Consider the following 19,634-nt stretch of genomic DNA (forward strand, 5'->3'; position numbering starts at 1 on the left):
CGGCCGGCCCGCCGCCCACGCCTGCGCCGCCCCGCCGCTGGAGAGCGCCGCGCCGCCCGCTCAGGTCGCCGCCCGCGTCCGCGGCCGAGCCGCGTCTGCGCCCTGTGCTTGCGGGCGCCGAGAGACCCGGGGCAGCCTCGACGCGTCCTCGCCGGTGTCCCAGCGTCTCCGCCGAAAATATTCTCCGATGTGTTACGAGAAAGCCGCGCGAACTGAGGGCCCGCCAGCCACGTGGATTCGGAGCGGGCGATGTCGTGGGTTCCGACCTGGATGTCGCCGAGCCTGCTGTGACGGCGTGCTGTGCTGCGGACTAGGAGAGAGCTGGCGTGCTGTGCCCGTGGACTGGCGCCTGCGGCCTGGCTGAAGAAGGCCTAGAAGTCTCCAGAGCTTGGAAGTGGGCCAACTGTGTGAAGTTAGGGGACACAGATTTTGGCTCAGGGTGGAAAGACTTTTCTAGTAAGAAAAGCTTGTCCAAGAATAGAACAGGCCACCTGGAGAAAGAATGAGCTCAAAACCTAGAAGGATTCTCTTCTTTAGGACAACTTCCTCTTCTGAGAGTGCGTTTCAGAGAGATGTATACATCAGAGGTTTAAAAACTCTCTTTAATAGAGAGGAGGCCCTTTCTGCTTTCCCCTGAACATCCATAAAATCCTTCTGTGCCTCTGGATCAATTCTAACATCAAAGTACTAAATCTTTCTCCCAACTTGTATTTTTATGGCTGTAAGTGGGCATCACTTGGTCTGTTACAATGTTGGAGAATTTCTGCTCTATGATAACTAAATTGTAAGTGCAAGCAGTCATGTAAAATATGCCTAATATTCTGTGAATAAATTAAAGGAAATATTCTGTTTGTTTGCTTGTTTTTAAAGGTTTTATTTTTCCTTTTTCTCCCCAAAGCCCCCTGGTACATAGTTGCGTATTTTTAGTTGTGGGTTCTTTGAGTTGTGGCATGTGGGATGCCACCTCAACATGGTCTGATGAGAGGTGCCGTGTCAGGGCTCAGGATCTGAACCAGCGAACCCTGGGCATCTGAAGCGGAGCGCGCAAACTTAACCACTGGGCCACAGGGCCTGCCCCAGGAAATATTCTTAAATGAAGGAACTATATTATACTTCAAGAGCTCAAGAAAACTTGATTGATTTATTCTACAAATTAATGCTTTTTAGGTGGCATGCTAATGAATGTGGTCATTTCATAGCAGTCATACTTCAAAAATAAAAAGATTGATACCAACTGAAAGGTTTTCGAAAGCGTAGCTATTCGTAATTTATGGCTCCCTAAGTGGTTTGCAGCTTTGCTATTTGCCTGCCTTGTGAACCACTGGTTAAACTCCATTTTGGATATGCTGTGTAGGAAAAGAACACTTCTATATGCCTCGAATATTCTATAACTGACGAGTTTAGGAATTTATCTACTGCTAAAAATCCCACTGAAATCTCCAATTTAAGTGATTTAAGCAATTTATAGCTCTTGGTGAGGAAGCATTTGAGGTTATAAAACACTTTTTTTCTGACTACTAGATAAATTGTTTGTGTTGTTTCCTTTCTGGTAAAATGGAAATAAAGATCAATACTCAAAAATACTGCTTATTTTTTTCTTGATTTAAAAAAAGTGTGGGAGTCCTTTAGGAGAGAGAGACTGTCATCACAGTATTTGCATAGGAATGCTCACTACAGGATCCTTTCATGTGTAAGGTGACACAGTGCCAGACTGTTAATTCTGTATATCATTCAACAAAATACCTTCCACTGTCTTATCAGACAATTTCTCTCTTCTCCTTGATTATCTTGGAAGTGGAAAAGGAAATAATCATTTTCCAACAGTTTCGTTCTGTGAAAGATCACGAACTACTGAAAATGCTCACCTATTTGATAGAACGTAAAATTCATCTTTGTGAGACTAAACAGAGTTGAGAAGATGTCTTATAAACAGGTACAAAACGTTTTAGTTGCCTAATTTGTAATCAATTCTCTTCAAATGTGAACATATTTATGAGCCTGTGAAATGAATGTTATAATTAAATCCAAATTTAAGACATACAAGTGAGTAAAAGGCAACTAAATACCCCAAACCAAGCTTATCATGTTCCCTTAGACATTTATATGTCTCCAGTGTTCTCTGCTGAAGATGTTACTGTCCTTCAGGTCACAAAATCTTGATTTTAAGTCATCTTCAGTTCCTCCCTCTCACCCCCTGGTTCACTCAGCCACCCAAATACTGGTCACAGCTGTAAGACTCCTTATTATGGACCAACTGTTCGAAAAATCTTTTAGGCACCATCACCCCAAAAGCTAATGTGTCGTTGGCTACTTTCAGACTTATCTTCTTGGGCTACCAATGTACACATCTACCCAAACCTCTCTCCCGCCTTTAAAGCACTGTCAGATTTTCCCACCAATAGTTCTCTTCATTGCTGTCATCTTGGTGGGCACCTGGATCCACCACTACTCCTGTTCATGATTCCTGGTGCCTTTAACCTCCACACACATGATTCTTCAATACCCTGGCCTCTAAATGACTGCCTTAGCTCCAACTGTCTTTTCTCCCATCACATGTGAATTATCAAGTCATCTGGTCATACCCGATACTATCGTTACTAGTAACTGCACCACCTCCAAACGTGAGGTTTCAAATACCTTCTTCCCTGACACAATCAATTCTATCCTTACCCACTCCTGTAATTCCCTAATCTTGTCAAGTCTTCTAATCTTACTACTTTTTTGTGGTGAGGAAGGCTGGCCCTGAGCTAACATCCATGCCCATCTGCCTCTACTTTATATGTGGGATGCCTGCCACAGCATGGCTTGATAAGCAGTGCGTAGGTCTGCACCTGGGATTGGAACCGGTGAACCCTGGGCCTCTGAAGTGGAGTGTGCAAACTTAACTGCTGTGCCACTGGGCTGGCCCCTATCTTCCTCTTTTTAATGTGGGACACCGCCACAGTGTGGCTTGAGGAGCTGTGCTAGGTGTGCGTCCAGGATCTGAACCTGCGACCCCGAGGCTATTGAAGCAGAGTGCGCCAAGTTAACCACTATGCCACAGGGTGGCCTCTAATCCTACCACTTTTTAACTAACTATCCCACTCGAGTCCTTACTTCCTTTCTTGCCTAGTTTAGAGTTTATGGTTGAACACTATTACCACACCCTTGCCAACACCCTTAATCCCCTGTTCCTTTTTCCTCTGCATATTTGCCTGGAATAATCCCAACTCTGTTAAAATCATACACCTGAGCTGACTAGACTCAATTCTAATTTGTGACCACGAATCTTGGATAAACATTCAACACACATATCTAGTATCTCTCTCAGTTATGTTCCCTTTTTCCAAGATCACTAGTGACATTTCCCCTCTCCTCAAATCTCTGTTCCCGCTTCCCTCCTCCCCTCCTGTTCCCCACGCACAGATGAGAGCCGTGACTTCTTTCTTTTTAACCACCTATCTGCATTCAATTTCCTATATCCGGCCTTCTTTCCTGATATATTTGATAAACCCTCTCTTGACTCCAGGTCCGACTTTATCTACCATCTAATTCCTCTGTCCCCTTTTATACCGAAAGGTTCTGTGTTGTCTTTATTCTCTGGCTCTAAAACCTCAATTCCCAGTCTCTGCTCAACCTATTCCAATTGGGTATTTACCCCAAACACTTCATTGCAATAACATAAAAGGTTGAAATTATGTAATTACTGCCAAAGTCAATCGTCTATCTTATTCGATTTTTATGTATCATTTGACACAGTTGATCACTCCCTTATTCCTTATCCTTTTTGATTAACGTTTGTATAGTGTATCTTTTCCCACCTTTTCATTTTTTCAACCTATCTGTGCCCTTATATTTAAATGTCTCTTGTAAGTAACATATTTAGTCTTACTTTTTAATACAGTCTGATAATCTTTGTCATTAAATTGGAATATTTAATCTTTTTATATTTACTCTATTTACTAATGTAGCATAATTACTAATATCATTAGTATTTACTACTTATGTAATTACTGATCTAATTCGGTTTACTTTTTTATAATTACTAATGTAGTATAATTACTAATATAACTGGGTTTAACTCCTACCATCCTGTTACTTGTTTTCTGTTTGTCCATCTGGTCTTTGTTCCTTTATCTGCCTTTCCTTGGATTAACCAAGTATTTTTTATCATATTTTATCTTCCATTAGCTTTTTTTTCTTTTTTAAGATTTTATTTTTCCTTTTTCTCCCCAAAGCCCCCTGGTACATAGTTGTATATATATATATTTTTTTAGTTGTGGCATGTGGGATGCCACCTCAGCATGGCCTTATGAGTGTTGCCCTGTCTGCGCCCAGGATCCAAACTGGCGAAACCCTGGGCCCCCGAAGTGGAGTGCGTGAACTTAACCACTCGGCCATGGGGCGGGTCCCTCCATTAGCTTTTTAAAAAAATTTTAATTTTGAATCAATTTCAGACTTATGGAAAAGTTGTAAGAATAATACAAAGAACTCTATATACCCTTCACTCAGATCCATTAATTGTTAACATTTTTCAACATTTGCTTTATCATTGTATTTTTTCTTGAACTATTGAGTTGCAGACATCAGGACCCTTTGTCTCAAAATGCTTTAGTAAGGTATTTCCTAGGAACAAGGGCACTCACTTATGTAACCATAGTGCAATTAACAAAATTAGAAAATTTTATAGATATACTCCTACTATCTAATATACAGACCTGTTCACATTTAATCAGCTGTCCCCAGACTTTTATAAAGAGCAAATTTCCCCCGAGTCCAGGATCTGAGCCGGGATCCTGCATTGCATTTTGTTGACATGTCGCTTTAGTCTCCTTTAATCTGGAGCAGCTCCTCTTTGTCTTTTATGATCTTGACATTTTTGAAAAGTTCAGGCCAGTTATTTTGTAGGATGTTCCTCAGGTTGGGACGCTTCCTTTGAGTAGGTTCAGGTTAGATGTTTTTGGCAGGAATATCACCTAAGAAATTTTGTTCATCACATCAGAGGCACGTGGTTTTGGTTTGTCCCATTATTGGTCATGTTAACTTCGATCACTTGTTATGGTGGTGTCCACCAAGTTTCTTCAATATAAAATTAGTATTTTTCCTCTTGTAATTAATAAGTAATTTGCAGGGAAACACTTTGAGGCTATGTAAATATACTGTTCTCATCAGACTTCCCCTGCTTGCTTTAGCCATCCACCGGTTCTTGCCTGAACCAATTACTACTGCGATGGTTGCAAGATGGGGATTTTCTAACTCTATCATTTCTGTATGTATTAGTTGTTCTATTAGATTTTTAATCATATATTCCTTTATTTCAGTTGTTACTCTAGAGACTTCAATATGTATCCTTGACTTATTACATCTGCCACTATCTGAACAATACAACAACCTACAGCAGTTTAATACAGCCTCTCAATCTTTGGGCTAGTATTGTCATATGTTTTATTTCTATATATGTTAAAACCCCACAAGGAATTATTATTAGTTGTTGTTTTAAATAATCACTCTTCTATTATGTATCCCCCTACCTCTTCGGTGCTTTTCACTAATTCTGACATTCTATGCTTCTTTCTAGGATGACTGTGGTTTTTAACAACTTGAACGTATGTCTAGGCTGCGCTTTTCTTTGTATCTATTCTTGCTGGTGTTCACTGAGTTTCCTGAATCTGTGGGTTGATGTCTTTCATCAATTTGGAATAATTTGAGACACTATCTCTTCAAATGTTATTTCTACTCCATTCCTTTTCTTCTGAGATTCCTATTATACTTATTTAAACTCTTGACCATGTCCCAAATATCTATCATCTTCTTTCTTTCCATTCTTATTTCTGTGTTTCAATTTTGATATTTTCTAATAACCTGTTCACTAATCGTGACTTCTTCTGTGTCCAGTACATTGTTAAATCGATCCTAATAAGTTAGTTTCAAATATTGTATCTTTTAGTTCTAGGTCATCCATTTGACTCTTGCTCATCATTGCAGCACTCTGTGGAAATTCTCTATCTTTTCATCCATTTTGTCCATCTTTTCTCTATTTTATTTAATATACTAATCATAGTTATTTTAAAGCCCTTGTCAGTTAGATCCATTATCTGAATTATCTAAGGGTCTGCTTCTATTTTTCTGCTGATTATTGGCCATTTTCTTGCCTCTTTTTTATTGTATGCCAGACTTTGCACATACAAGAACCAGAGGCTACAAGTGATATTGTTATCAGAGAAAGTACCTCTTTCTTCTGCTAGTCAGAGAAGATTTGGGACTAAGAACCTCAGTGAAATCAAGGATTGAGCTGGGTTGGGGCTGGGCTGTAGTTTTTTTAAGAGTCAATCCACCCCTGGTTCATGTCTGTCCTTCCAAGCTTTTGATGGAGCGAGCCTGGCAGATCTGTCTCCTCAGCTCTGAAAGATGTCAAGAGAGCCAAGTTGGCTCCTGAAAGTTTTGAATTTACATCATTAGCTCCTGCCCCACCAGCCTCATGAAATAGCAAATGTCTTGAGGGTAGACCAATTGTATATTTGTGGAAAGTCCTTTCTCTGCCAGGACTTTGTCTCCTAAGGAGATTTAACTTTAAATCTTCTTAGGCTTTTAAAACTTTAAAAGCCTGCAGCCCAATTCTCCAGCCTCGAGCACCATCTCTACCCTCAGCAAACACCCATGGTGGAAAAGCGATCAGAGGTTTGGGGCTTCTTTAAATTTCTGGTTTGTTGTGCCAACCCCACATGACCACCAAAAGCTCTGCTAGCTTTTCCTTTCTCTAAAAGATACTTTTTCCCTGGGCCAAGCCCAATTTTCAGCCCACGCACAAAATTGGCAAATGCCTCCAGAGAGGAAAATAGGCAGGATCATCAGCTCACCTAGAAATAACTCTTTCCTCTGAGGAATTTTGGTCTTGTTGCTTCCACAGCTCTCTGGCCACTTTCAACGTATGGTTTTTGCAATAATTTATTTGTTGCGTTTTCCCCTAGTTGTTATAATAGGAGCATTGGCCTGACATGACCTTTTGCATCCTCCTTAGAACTGGAAATCTCACTCCCTCAAAATCTGAAACCTCCTACATCACTTGTTGCTCTTTTCAGTCCTTTTTTGCTAAGTTATCCTCTTTTTCTTGATCTCCAGGCTCACTGCTTAGACTCTCTTCTTCGTCCTAAGTGGTCTCCTCCAATTCCACGGCATTAAATACTACACGCACACTGAGGTCTCAGATCTCCATCTCCAACCCTAACCTCTTCTCTAATCTCCACATTTGTAACTCTAACTGCATTCTTTGGATCTCCAGTTGGATAGTTAAGAGATATCTGAAATTTTAATATGGCTAAACCACGACTGCTGATTTCCCCCCAAATCCACTCCTATCTCAGTAAAAGGCAACACTAGCCACTCAGTTCCTCATCCTTTCTTCTCTTTTCCTCACAATCTATATCCAATCCATTAGTAAATACTCTGAGCTTTACCTCCAGAATGTATGCTGAATCTGACCAATTCTCATAGCTTCCATTGCTAAAAAGCTGGTCTCAGTCACCTTCAACTCTTATCTAGGCTACTGCTAGCAGTTCCAACCCTTCCCCTCCCCTCAACCTGCCCACCTCAATCAATTCATCTTCATGGCAACCAGTGTGATCGCTGGTTTCTGAAGGTTAAATCAAATCATATCACTCACCTCTCTTGCATAAAACCTTCTAAGGGCTTTTCTATTTTCTTCTTTTTAAAGATTGGCACCTGTGCTAACATCTGTTGCTGATCTTCTTTTTTTCCCTTCTTCTCCCTGAAGCCCCCCAGCAAATAGCTGTATATTTCAGTTGTAGGTCCTTCTGGCTCTGCCATGTGGGATGCTGCCCCAGCATGGCCCAATGTGCGGTGCCATGTCCGCACCCAGGATCCGAACCAGTTAAACCCAGAGCCGCTGAAGCAGAGCGCATGAACTCAATCACTCGGCCACAGGGCCAGCCCCTCTAAGGGCTTTTCTATTGCTACTAGAATAAGACCCAAACTCTGTTTATATACTCTACATGATCTGGCCCCTGCCTACCTCTTGGACTTCACCTCCTTTCACTTTCCTGGATATATTGTACACTGCCACCCCCGCTAGACCCCAAACCCTCTAACTCATTATCACTCTAATTCAATAACACTCTAACCCATCCAGATCATTACCATTTTAGTGTGTTTACACTCGCTATTGCTTCTGCTTAGGACATTGTGTTCTTCATTTCATCATTCTGGTGTTAATACAAATGCCGCCTCCTGGAGAGATCTTCCCTGCCTCTCCTATCTAAGCAAGCCCTTCCTCCACCACCATCACTCCCTATTACACTACTCCATTTTGCTTTCTTAACTGCACTTAACAATATCTAAAGTCCTTTAAAAAATATATTTATTGTCTGTCATCCCCACCAGAATTTAACCTCTTCGAGGACAAGCTCTTGTCCTGTCTTGTTCACTACTGTATCCGCAGAACCTTGCACATACTAGATGATTAATGTCTTGGTTGAATGCCACCCCCATTAGGTCATTGCCTATCTTGGGAGGGGGGAATATGATCTAATTTTGGTTTTCCTCTTCCTGTGCCTAACAGTAGCATGTACTTTGTAGAGACAATGTTAAGTAAGATGGAGGGGCCTATCCTCTCTAGTGAACTGTTAACGATGAGCAACTTCTTTTGAGTGCCCCATCATTACAAATTCTCTGGACAGTGTTGATCAGCCAAACACACTGCTGAAGAAACATGCAGGCAGTCCTGGCCTCCATTTCATACCCTAAGTTACAAATGGGAAAAACCTTCTTAGAGTTGTTACTGCTCAGTGCTACTGGAACACACCACCAGGCTGAAGGTAGAAAGGAACCACAGAAAAGAGCAATAGGGTTATAGTTTGGTATATACTATACTTTGTACTCACTATAGTACACTACACTACATTGTACTACACTATACTATACTATGCTTTGCACTGCTTCCAAAACATAATTGTTTTAATGGTATTATAATCCCCATGAGACAAAACTTCTGCAGACTTATAGGTTCCAAACTCCATGAGATTTAGCTTGAATAAAGATTCATCAAGGACATGTCCTAGCAAAGTATTTTCCAAGCTGCAAACAATGAAATTAATGTGGTGTTTTCATTACTAACACTTTGTTTTAATGAAAGTATAAAAAAATCAGCATGCACTGCAGCAATAAGGGTACATTTTTGTGAACACACACACACTTATACGTGTATGTAGGTACTAGGTAGTGCTAAGAAAACATTTCTTATTGTGGGTCAATGTTTTCAAAAGGGTAAAGGAAGTCACGGGCCTAAAATATTAGTTTCACATGTTTTTATTCCAGTAAAAACAAAATAAAACTTAAACCCATACTCATAGAACAGAATACACTTACTTAAAGTTTTGACAGTGTACAAAATTAAAATTTGTATATTTAATCCAGAGTTTAACAATAAACAATACATTAAAGTGTATGTTATTCTGGAAGCAAATCATCTCCTAACTCTTCGTCAGCAAAATCATCTTCGTCGATCCTTTTTTTGGCTGCAGTTTTTGGTCTTTCTATTTGAGGGCCAAGTGGATCCACATAGGAGGCATCTACATTTTAAAACAGATTGTTACATTAGAGTAATACAGAAAAACAAAACAAATATGAAACCAATTAGTCCCATAATCAAAACCAGACAACTCAGAGTGAACAGAAATGCTCTTCCAAGTCATTCAAAACTGTGTCTGTATATGTAAAATTCTTCATAATGCCCAATTATACATTTTTGCCATCTCACCAATCTTCTTCAGACCTGTTCTGCCTGTAGGAACTGGGTGGGGAGTGCCAGCACTTGCCTATTTCTTTGTTGCTGCTACTTTCATAAGGCTCATTTGTCCCGGGTAAAGCTCTGAGTCTGGCACCTAGTCGTTCACCTTTACTACTGGCACTACAGTTCTGGCCACTGTCTGCAAACACAGAAACAAAAATGCATTTGTTTAACATGCTGAGAAAACATAACACTACATTATGAATCTTAAAGAATACTTAATTGCCAAGAAACAAGCAAGCTGTTTCATTGGGAAGCCAAAAATCCAAGGGATGTAATTCTTGTTTTCTGAAAGTTAAAAGAAATCTCTGGCTGAGAATCTATAATATACATAAAACATCACTTAGAGTAGTCTTTATACATATTCTTTCAAATGTGTGCTTAGGTACAGGCTTCAGTTTTATAGATTCACTTGCGAGAAGTTAGAGACCACTTTGATGAGCATAATCTAGCAAAGGACAAAGAGCAGCTGAAGAAAGGACAAACAGGAAGTCGTAAGATCAGTCTGAGCTGTATCATCCACCGCGTATCAAGCCTGGGGAGGGGCGAGAAACCACATCAAATGAAGAACAGAAGAGGCTGGGTAAGTCTAGCTGAGGTGGCAGAGAACCTAGATCATACAACCAACTTTCTTCAAACATCTCAAGAATGTTCATACAGAAGAGGATTAGATTTACACGGTATAGTAGGATAGATTTTGGCTCAACTCAAGGAAAAACCTGAAAAGGATTATAGTGTTTAAATACAGAATGGCTGCCATGGGAAATAATGCAATGCATATCACTGAAGATTTTCAGATAGGGTTGAATATTCACATTAGTAGGAAACATTATTAGTGCATTTTAACCCTGAATTTCTATTATATTTTCTAAAGAACCACTCCTCTAGCCCCACAGTTTGTATTTCTTCCGCTTAAAATTCTTATAATGTTATATTTTTTTCTATTATGGAAGCTTCAATTTTAATGAAAGTAGTCCACCAATATATACTGACCATTTCTTTTCTTAGTATACTTTATATTTTAGTTTACTGATAATGTCTCTGGGAATAAGTCAAAACAAGATGGTCTTTAAAATCCCTACATTTTAAGTTGGTCAAGTGAATCAAAACTGTAAGTCTTCTCTGGGTTCTTATCAAAAACATTACGATTCCCTCCACTGTTGATATCATTGGAAAATAAAGTGCCTTAGTTTAATGTTTTGGATGTGTCTACACATTTTGGTATGTTTCCTATTATGTTGTTCCCCTCTAATTTTTTGTTACAGTTAAGTCAATTTTTTCCATCTACAAGTGTAAATAGGTGTCTGTCAAAGTGCCTAAGTAAGCTCAGGTCAAGAAAGTTTGAACACCATTGCTCTAGGCAATATTTATTTCACTTCACCTTTCACATAGCTACAAGTTCTCTATAGAGTCTAACAAAACCCTGACATCTCCCTCAGGCATCCAAAGCCCCCTAAAACTCCATGTACAATTCCCAGCCTGAAGGATTCCAATACCGTGGGAAGAGCAAACCTTTAAAAACTGAAAAGTGATCTCCTTAGAATACAGTTTTTAAACACTTTCTATTATAAAGACCAATGAGGGTATATTGTGAATATCTGCACTTCATCATTTTCAATCAACTTTCATGGAGTAACACTGCTATACGTGAACAGCTGCAAATGGATCAAGAAGCCTTTATAAGTCTGCAGGGGTTTAATGTCTACATAATGAAACAAATTATTATAATCACTTCACTATAGTTACAAACAACAATTGCTATTTCCTAGAGGGAAGTTAAATGACAAATAAGTTCAGAGAATAAGAATCTGGAGATCAATTTATATGACTTATCAATCAATTAACACTAAAACTTCCAAAAGATACTTATACTTTGTAAGAGAAAAATTTTAGAATCATAAATTTTAGAGTAAGAAAAAATCTTGAAACTTACCTATACCAGAAAAAAATAGAATACCCCTATAAAATGGACATTGTATACAAAGAGATAATTCCTAAAGTAAATAATGCAATAGGTCAATAAACACATAAAAAAATGTTTAGCCTTACTTAATCTTAGAAACATAATAAGTCAGAAAAAAACAAGTCAGAACACTACATACTGAATGATACCAGTTTTAGAAAGCTGAAAACGAAACAAAATTAAATATATTGTTTGCATGTATGATAAAATTGTATATGAAAAGGCAAGAAACTGAAAAATATAAACCTGAATATATATAAAATATAAAACACAGTGGTTATATGTGGGGGAGGCAGGAGATGGAATGGGAAAAAGCACACAAGTAGGCGGGACAGTAATGTTCTTGTTCTAATATGTTATGATAGTTTAATTAATTTTAATTTTATTAATATGCTTCATAAGATAAGAATGCTACATAGGTTATTTTGTAGGTATCAAATATTACATAAATTAAACAGTCACATAATTCTAAATGTAACATTCAACATTGCCTATTAAAATGGCCAAGATTTAAAAAATATCAGGTTAGCAAGTGAAATGAACAAATTTTCTGAGGGTAATTTGGTAGTATACATCAAAACACCTAAAATTTTGCATTCAGCAAGATAACAGAATAGGAAGCCCCAGACTTTGCTCCCTTACAAAAATACCAACTTACAAGAATATCTGGTTCAAAAGGTCTTCATAAGAACCCAGAAACCAGGTAGGTAGTCACAGTACCCCAGGCAAGCTCAAAACCAAGAACAATTGCATTGAAACAGGTGAGAAAAGCCATTTCATTTCAAATGTGTCTGCCCCTACCCAAAGTCAGAATAGCTCACAATTTGCAGAAAAAGCCCAACTTGCAGGTTCTCCTTCAGGAGGGAAAAGAGAGCAACATACATCCAGTGTTTTGGTGTTTCAGGGAACTGTCTCAGAGACTGGTTTCTGTCTTGCCTAACTTGGAGTGCCGATGAGGAACCAGCATACTCTGGATGCCTGAAAGCTGCTGAGAACAAAGAGAACTCAGTGACTTGTTGCAGTGCCAGAGTACCTCCACCACTGCAGACAGAAGCTGGCACAGCTTGCTGTGATAAAGAGAAAGTGTCCAGCTTGTGGTTCTTCCATCAGCAGGAAAAGAGAGGGGAATGTACATCCAACACTCCAGCTTTTTGGGGAGCTGCCCAAGGGTCTGGTTTCTGTCTCACCTGACTCAGAGCACTGATGGGGAACTGGCATATCTTGGATGCTTGGGGACTGCAGAGAACAAAAGAGGGCTGAGGAGCTTGTTGCACTGCCAGAGATCCTGCAGTATGACAGACAGACACTAGAGGAAGCAAGAGATTACAAATTCTGAAAAAGAAACCATCAAACCTCTCTAATTAGGAAAGTACACATAGAAGCTGAGAAAAAACATGCCCCATAAAAACTCTGAGACACTGCCATAATCTCTTGGGGCTGACTGGTGATTTGGACTGGTACAAACCAGTCCAAAAAAGAAGTGGGAGAAGTGACTGTTTTTTCAAATGAAGAAAACACAACAAAAAGTAAGAAAACACACGAAGAAACAGGGAAACATGGCCCAAAGGAACAAAATAAATCTCCAGAAGTTGATCCTGAAGAAATGGAGCTCTATGTGTTACCTAACAAACAATCCAAAATAACTGTCTCAAATAAGACCAATGTGCCATAAGAGAACACAGATAGACAATAAATGAAATCAGGAAAATAAAGCATGAACAAAACAAGACTATCAACAAAGAGAAACTGTAAAAAATAACCAAATAGAAATTCTGGAGCTGAAGAACACAATAATACCATAACTGAATTGAAAAGTTCACTAGAATGGTTCAAAAACAGATATGATCCAGCAGGATAAAGAATCTGAGCACTCAAAGATAGATCATATGAAATTATGAAGTCAGAGGAACAAAAAAATGAAGAATGAAAAATGAAGAAAAGTGAAGAAAGCCTAAGAAAATTATGGAACATCATATGCAGATCAATATACATATTATGGGAGTCCCAGAAAGAAAAGAGAGAATAGGACAGAAAGATTATTAGAAGAAACAACGGATGAAAACTTCCCAAATATGAGGAAGGAAATGAACATCCAAAGTCAAGAAGCTCAAAGAATCCCAACTAGGATGGATCCAAAGAGGCCCACACTGAGACACATTATAATCAAACTGTGAAAAGGAAAAGAGAAAGAGAGAATCTTAAAACCATCAAGAGAAAAGTGACTCAAGTGACATCAGCATCATGGCAGAGTGAGTGGTTCCCTTTGTCTCTCCTCTCTAAGTTACAAATAATCAGACACCCACTGAGCAATAGAGGATTCCCTACACAGCACAATAAGATGCATAAGAGATCCAGCATCTATACATCTGAAGGCAGCTGGACTGGACACATGGGAGGAAGTGGAATGAGGGCAGCAACTCCTTCTCCCTCCCTGGCAGCAGTGATCCAGGGTGCAGCTCCTCATGCTGGCATGAGCACCTGTGAGCAGTCATGGTGTTAGTAGAAAAATAGCTCGCTCTCTGCCCATCTCCCAGAAGATCCAGCACACACCCCCTAACCTTCCCCTGGCAGAGGACAGGTCTTTCCAATAGTGAGGTCAGTATGAAACACTCAGATTTTACCAGCTGGGGCGGGGCACCCTGACCTGAGTTTTCAAAATACATCACTCAGTGCCAGAGATCAGAGGCTGAACGAACAAGCATCAACAACAACCTCTCCCTGCTCAGCTCCTGATCCCTGCCAGCAGTGGGAGGTGGAACCTGTAACATGAGGCTTCAGGAACCACAGCAGAACCAGTGACCCAGTCCCCGGTGGCAGTGCACCCAACAACTCCCATCAGCAGTGGGGAGTGCCTGCAAGTCCTCGGGTAGCCAGGCCACTAGCAGCAACTGTGACACCTGTGAACCTAGCACCCCTGGCAGCAGTGCAATCAGCATCCCCAGAAAACCCGGGAGCAGCAGCAACAAAGCCCATGAAGAACTCCTAGAGAGCCCAAGGAGGAAGACAAGGCCCAGGTGACCCCAGAAGCAGCACAAGTGCTCCCAGCCTGGTGACCCCAATGGCAACACCTGAGACTGAAGTGACATCATAAGCAGCAAGGCACCAGAAACCTCGGAGGCACAAGAGGCACAAGGAGGGCAGTGACAATGCCTGTAGCAGAGGCAGTGGAGGGTGGAAAGTGGAGGCTCTCAAATACAACCAGAAGCAGCTGAGAACCAAAGTAACCAAAGCCTTATCCAAATAAGAAACATGGATGCTACCACAAATGCGGCAGCAGAGGATGAGTTCTTAAAACACCACGAAGAACTATAGTAACACAGCAGAACAGATAGACAATGACAACTCTCCAGAAACCAAACTTAAAGTCACAGAGGATTACAATCTTACTGACAGAAAATTCAAAGTATCTGTCATAAAGAAACTCAAGCAGTGACACAAAAACTCAGAAAATGAGCTCATGAATAAAATTAATGAACAGAAGGAGTAATTCACCAAAGAGACTGAAACTCTGAAAAAAAAAAAACCAAACAGAAATTTTGGAGATGGGAAACACAATTAATGAGATGAAAAATAATGTAGAAAGCATTAACGACAGGGCAGACCAGATGGAGGAGAAAATTAGTGAGCTCAAAGATAGAAATCTAGAAATGATTCAAGTGGAAGAGGAGAGAAAACTTAAGATTTTTTAAAAATGAAGAAATCCTTCAAGAAATATCCGACTCAATTAGGAAAAGAAACATAAAGACTATAGGCATCAAGAAGGAGAAGAGAGGGGCTGGCCCTGTGGCCGAGTGGTTAAGTTTGCGCACTCCGCTGCAGGCAGCCCGGTGTTTCATCGGTTTGAATCCTGGGCGTGGACATGGCACTGCTCATCAAGCCACACTGAGGCGGCGTCCCACATGCCACAACTAGAAGGACCCAAAACTAAGAATATACAACTGTGTACTGGGGGACTTTGGGGAGAAAAAGGAAAAAAATAAAATATTTAAATAAAGAAAGAAAGGAGAAGAGAGAGGGAAAAGGGGCAGAGAGCTAATTCAAAGAAATAGCTGAAAACTTCTCAAACCAGGGGAAGGAACTGGACAAACAAGTGCATGAAGCTAACAGAATTCCTAATTACCTCAATGCAAAAAGACCTTCTCCAAGGCTTGTAATATTAAACTGCCAAAAGTCAACAACAAAGAAAAAATATTAAGGGCAGCAAGAGAGAAGAAAACAACCTACAAAGGTACCCCCATCAGGCTTTCAGCAAATTTATCAGCAGAAACTCTATAGGCTAGGCGAGAGTGGAATTATCTATTAAAGGACTGAAAGACAAAAACTATCAGCCAAGAATACTCTATCCAGCAAAGTTATCATTCAGATATGAAGGAGGAATAACAGCTTTCCCAGATAAACAATAGCTGAGGGATTTCATCACCACTAGACCTGCCTTACAAGAAATGCTGAAAGAATCTCTCCTACATGAAACAAAAGGAGAAAGGTTTACAAAGCTTTGAGCAAAGAGAGAAACAGACAACAGAATCAGAAAATTGCAGCTCTATATCAGAGTAGGTTAGTAAATAATTATAACATAAAGGATAAAGGGACAGAAAGTTTCAAAAATAATTATAACCACTTCAATTTGGTCACAAACTCTCAACACATAAAAGAATAATTTGTGACAACAAAATCATAGAAGGTGAAGAGAAAAGGATGGAACCTGCATAGGCTAATGGAGCTAAGAGGCTATCAGAAAAACGACTATCTCATCTATGAGATCTTTTATACAAACCTCATGGTGACCACTAAACAAAAAATCAGAGAAGAGCCATAAAACATAAAAAAAGAGAAAACTGAGAAACATATCAGAGAAAACCATCAAATTTAAATGGCAAGGGGCCAACTCCATGGCTGAGTGGTTGGATTCATGCACTCTGCTTTGGTGGCCTGGGGTTCCACCAGTTTGGGTCCTGGGCACAGACATGGTGTCACTCGTTGGGCCATGTTGAAGTGACGTCCCATGTGCTGCAGCTGGAGGGACCCACAACTAAAAGAATATGCAACTATATACTGGGGGGATTTGGGGAGAAAAAAGCAAGAAAAAAAATGATTGGCAACAGTTGTTAGCTCAGGCATCAATCTAAAAAGAAAAAAAACAAAACTGAAATGGCAGACAGAAACATGAGAAAAAAGAAACAATGGAAATATATAACAACCAGAAAACAAAAGATAAAATGGCAATATTAACCCCTCATATATAAACAATCACTCTAAATATAACTGGATTGAACTCACCAACCAAAAGACACAGAGTTTCTGGATGGACTGAAAAACAAGACTCAACAATATGCTGCCTCCAGGAGACATATCTCAGCTGTAAAGACAAACGTAGGCTCACAGTGAAGGGATGGAAAATGATACTCCAAGCAAATGGCAAGCAAAAGAAAGCAGGTGTAGCCACACTTATACCAGACAAAATAGACTTTAAGACTAAAAAGATAGCAAGAGACAAAGATGGGCAGTATATAATGATAAAAGGGATATTCCACCAAGCAGACCTAACATTTGTTAGTATATAGGCAGCTAACACAGGAGGACCAAAGTATATAAAGCAACTATTAGCAGACGTAAAGGGAGAAATCAACAGCAATACAATAATAGTAGTGGACCTTAACACCCCACTTATGTAATGGATAGATCATCTAGAAAGTCAACAAGGAAATATTGACCTTAAATGAAACACTAGACGAGATGGACTTAATAGATATATATAGAACATTCCATCCCAAAACAGCAGAGTATACATTTTTCTCAAGTGCACATGGAATATTCTCAAAGATAGACCATATTTTGGGAAACAAAGCAAGCCTCAATAAATTTAAGAAGACTGAAATAATGTCAAGCATATTTTCCAGCCACAATGGTATGAAACCATATATCAACTACAAGAAAAAAGCTATAAAAGTAAAAAATATGTGGAGACTAAACATGCTATTGAATAACTATTGGATCAATGAAGAAATCAAAGGAGAAATCAAAAAACACCTCGAGATAAATGAAAATGAAAACACAACATACCAAAACTTACGGGATGCAGCAAAAGCAGTACTAAGAGGGAAGTATACAGTAATATAGACCTGAAGGAGTAAGAAAAGTCTCAAATAAACAATCTAACACTATACGAAAAAGAACCAGAATAAGAAGAAAAAAATGAAGCCCAAAGTCAGTAGAAGGAAGGAAATAATAAAAATCAGAGTGGAAATAAACGAAAAAGAGACTAAAAAACAATAGAAAGGATCAATGAAACTAAGAGCTGGTTCTTTGAGAAGATAAACAAAATTGATAAACCCTAAACCAGATGCACTAAGGGAAAAACAGAGATGACTCAAATAATAAAATCAGAAATGAAAGAGGAGAAATTACAACAGTCGCCACAGAAATGCAAAGGATTATAAGAGAATACTCTGAAGAGCTATATGCCTCAAATTGGAAAATCTAGAACAAAAGGATAAATTCTTAGAATCATACAACCTCCCAAAACTGAATGAAGAAAGAGAATCTGAATAGACCGATCACAAGCAAAGAGATTCAAACAGTAATCATAAACCTCCCAAAACCAAAAGTCCAGGACCAGACAGCTTCTCTGGTGAATTGCACCCAACATTCAAAGAATATTTAATACCCATCCTTCTCAAACTCTTCCAAAAAACTGAAGAGGATGGGACACTTTCTAATTCATTTTGAGGCCAACATTACCCTGATATCAAAACCAGACAAGGACAACATAAAAAAGGTCAATTACGGGCCAATATCACTGATGAACACAGATGCAAAAATGCTCAACAAAATATTAGCAAATCGAATACAACAATATATTAAAAGGATCTTACACCATTATCAAGCGGGATTCATTCCAGGGATCTAGGAATGGTTCAACATCCACAAATCACTCAGTGTGATACACCACATTAACAAAGTGAAGAATAAAAATCACATGATCATCTCAATAGATGCAAAGAAAGCATGTGACAAGATCTAACATCCTTTTATGGTGAAAACTCTCAATGAAGTGGGTATAGAACGAAAGTACTTCAACATAATAAAGGCCATATGTTACAAATCCACAGCCAACATTACATTCAAGAGTGAAAAGCTGAAAGCTATTCCTCTGAGGGCAGGAATAAGACATGGGTGCCTACTTTTGCCACTCTTATTCAACATGGTACTGGAAGTTTTAGTCAGAGCAGTCAGGCAAGAAAAAGAAAGAAAAGGGATCCAAATTGGAAAGCAAGAAGTAAAACGGTCACTATTTGTGGATGACATGATTCTCTATACAGAAAACCCGAAAGAATGCACCAAAAAAACTATTAGAAATAATCAATGAATACAATAAAGTTGCAGCATAGAAAATCAACATACAAAATGAAGTTGCATTTCTATCCACTAATAACAACTGGTAGAAAGAGAAGTCAAGAATACAATCCCATTTACAATCACAACAAAAAGAATAAAATACTTAGGAATAAATTTAACCAAGAGGTGAAAGAGTTATACCCTGAAAACTATAAGATGTTATTGAAAGAAACTGAAGGAGACATAAAGAAATGGAAAGATAGTCCATCCTCATGGATTGGAAGAATAAACAAAGTTAGAATGTGCATATTACCTAAAGCAATCTACAGAGTCAATGCAATCTCAATCAGAATCCCAATGACATTCTTCACTGAAGTAGAACAAAGAATCCTAAAATTTATATGGAACAACAAAAGACTCTGAAAGCCAAAGCAATCCTGAGAAAAAAGAACAAAGTTGGAGGTATCACGTCCCTGATTTTAATACTACAAAGCTATAGTAATAAAAACAGCATGGTACTGGCAGAAAAACATACACAGATCAATGGAACAGAAC

At 39.2% G+C, this 19,634-nt stretch overlaps 2 protein-coding genes across 4 annotated transcripts in view; both read right to left on the reverse strand.

Annotated features, from left to right (window-relative positions):
- The window catches only part of IL17D (interleukin 17D), a 23,498-nt gene extending 20,310 nt beyond the window's left edge, over positions 1 to 3,188 (reverse strand). Inside the window, exons 1-2 of the mRNA XM_046663873.1 lie at positions 3,141 to 3,188; positions 20 to 371 (exon numbers count right to left, since the gene is read on the reverse strand). Of these exons, the coding sequence (XP_046519829.1) occupies positions 20 to 371; positions 3,141 to 3,188 (400 nt within the window). The remainder of the gene's footprint in view (positions 1 to 19; positions 372 to 3,140) is intronic.
- A 6,102-nt stretch (positions 3,189 to 9,290) lies between these two features.
- The window catches only part of IFT88 (intraflagellar transport 88), a 134,196-nt gene continuing 123,852 nt past the window's right edge, over positions 9,291 to 19,634 (reverse strand). The window contains exons 25-26 of one of the 3 annotated variants that reach the window (XM_046664788.1): positions 9,810 to 9,920; positions 9,291 to 9,563 (exon numbers count right to left, since the gene is read on the reverse strand). In XM_046664788.1, coding sequence (XP_046520744.1) covers positions 9,442 to 9,563; positions 9,810 to 9,920 — 233 coding nt within the window. In that variant the 3' untranslated portion in view covers positions 9,291 to 9,441. Of the gene's footprint in view, positions 9,564 to 9,809; positions 9,921 to 19,634 lie in introns of those variants that run through there. The other 2 variants (XR_006889139.1, XR_006889140.1) reach the window with 2 other exon arrangements.

Source organism: Equus quagga, chromosome 6 (genome assembly GCF_021613505.1).
Source record: "Equus quagga isolate Etosha38 chromosome 6, UCLA_HA_Equagga_1.0, whole genome shotgun sequence".
Taxonomy (NCBI): domain Eukaryota; kingdom Metazoa; phylum Chordata; class Mammalia; order Perissodactyla; family Equidae; genus Equus; species Equus quagga.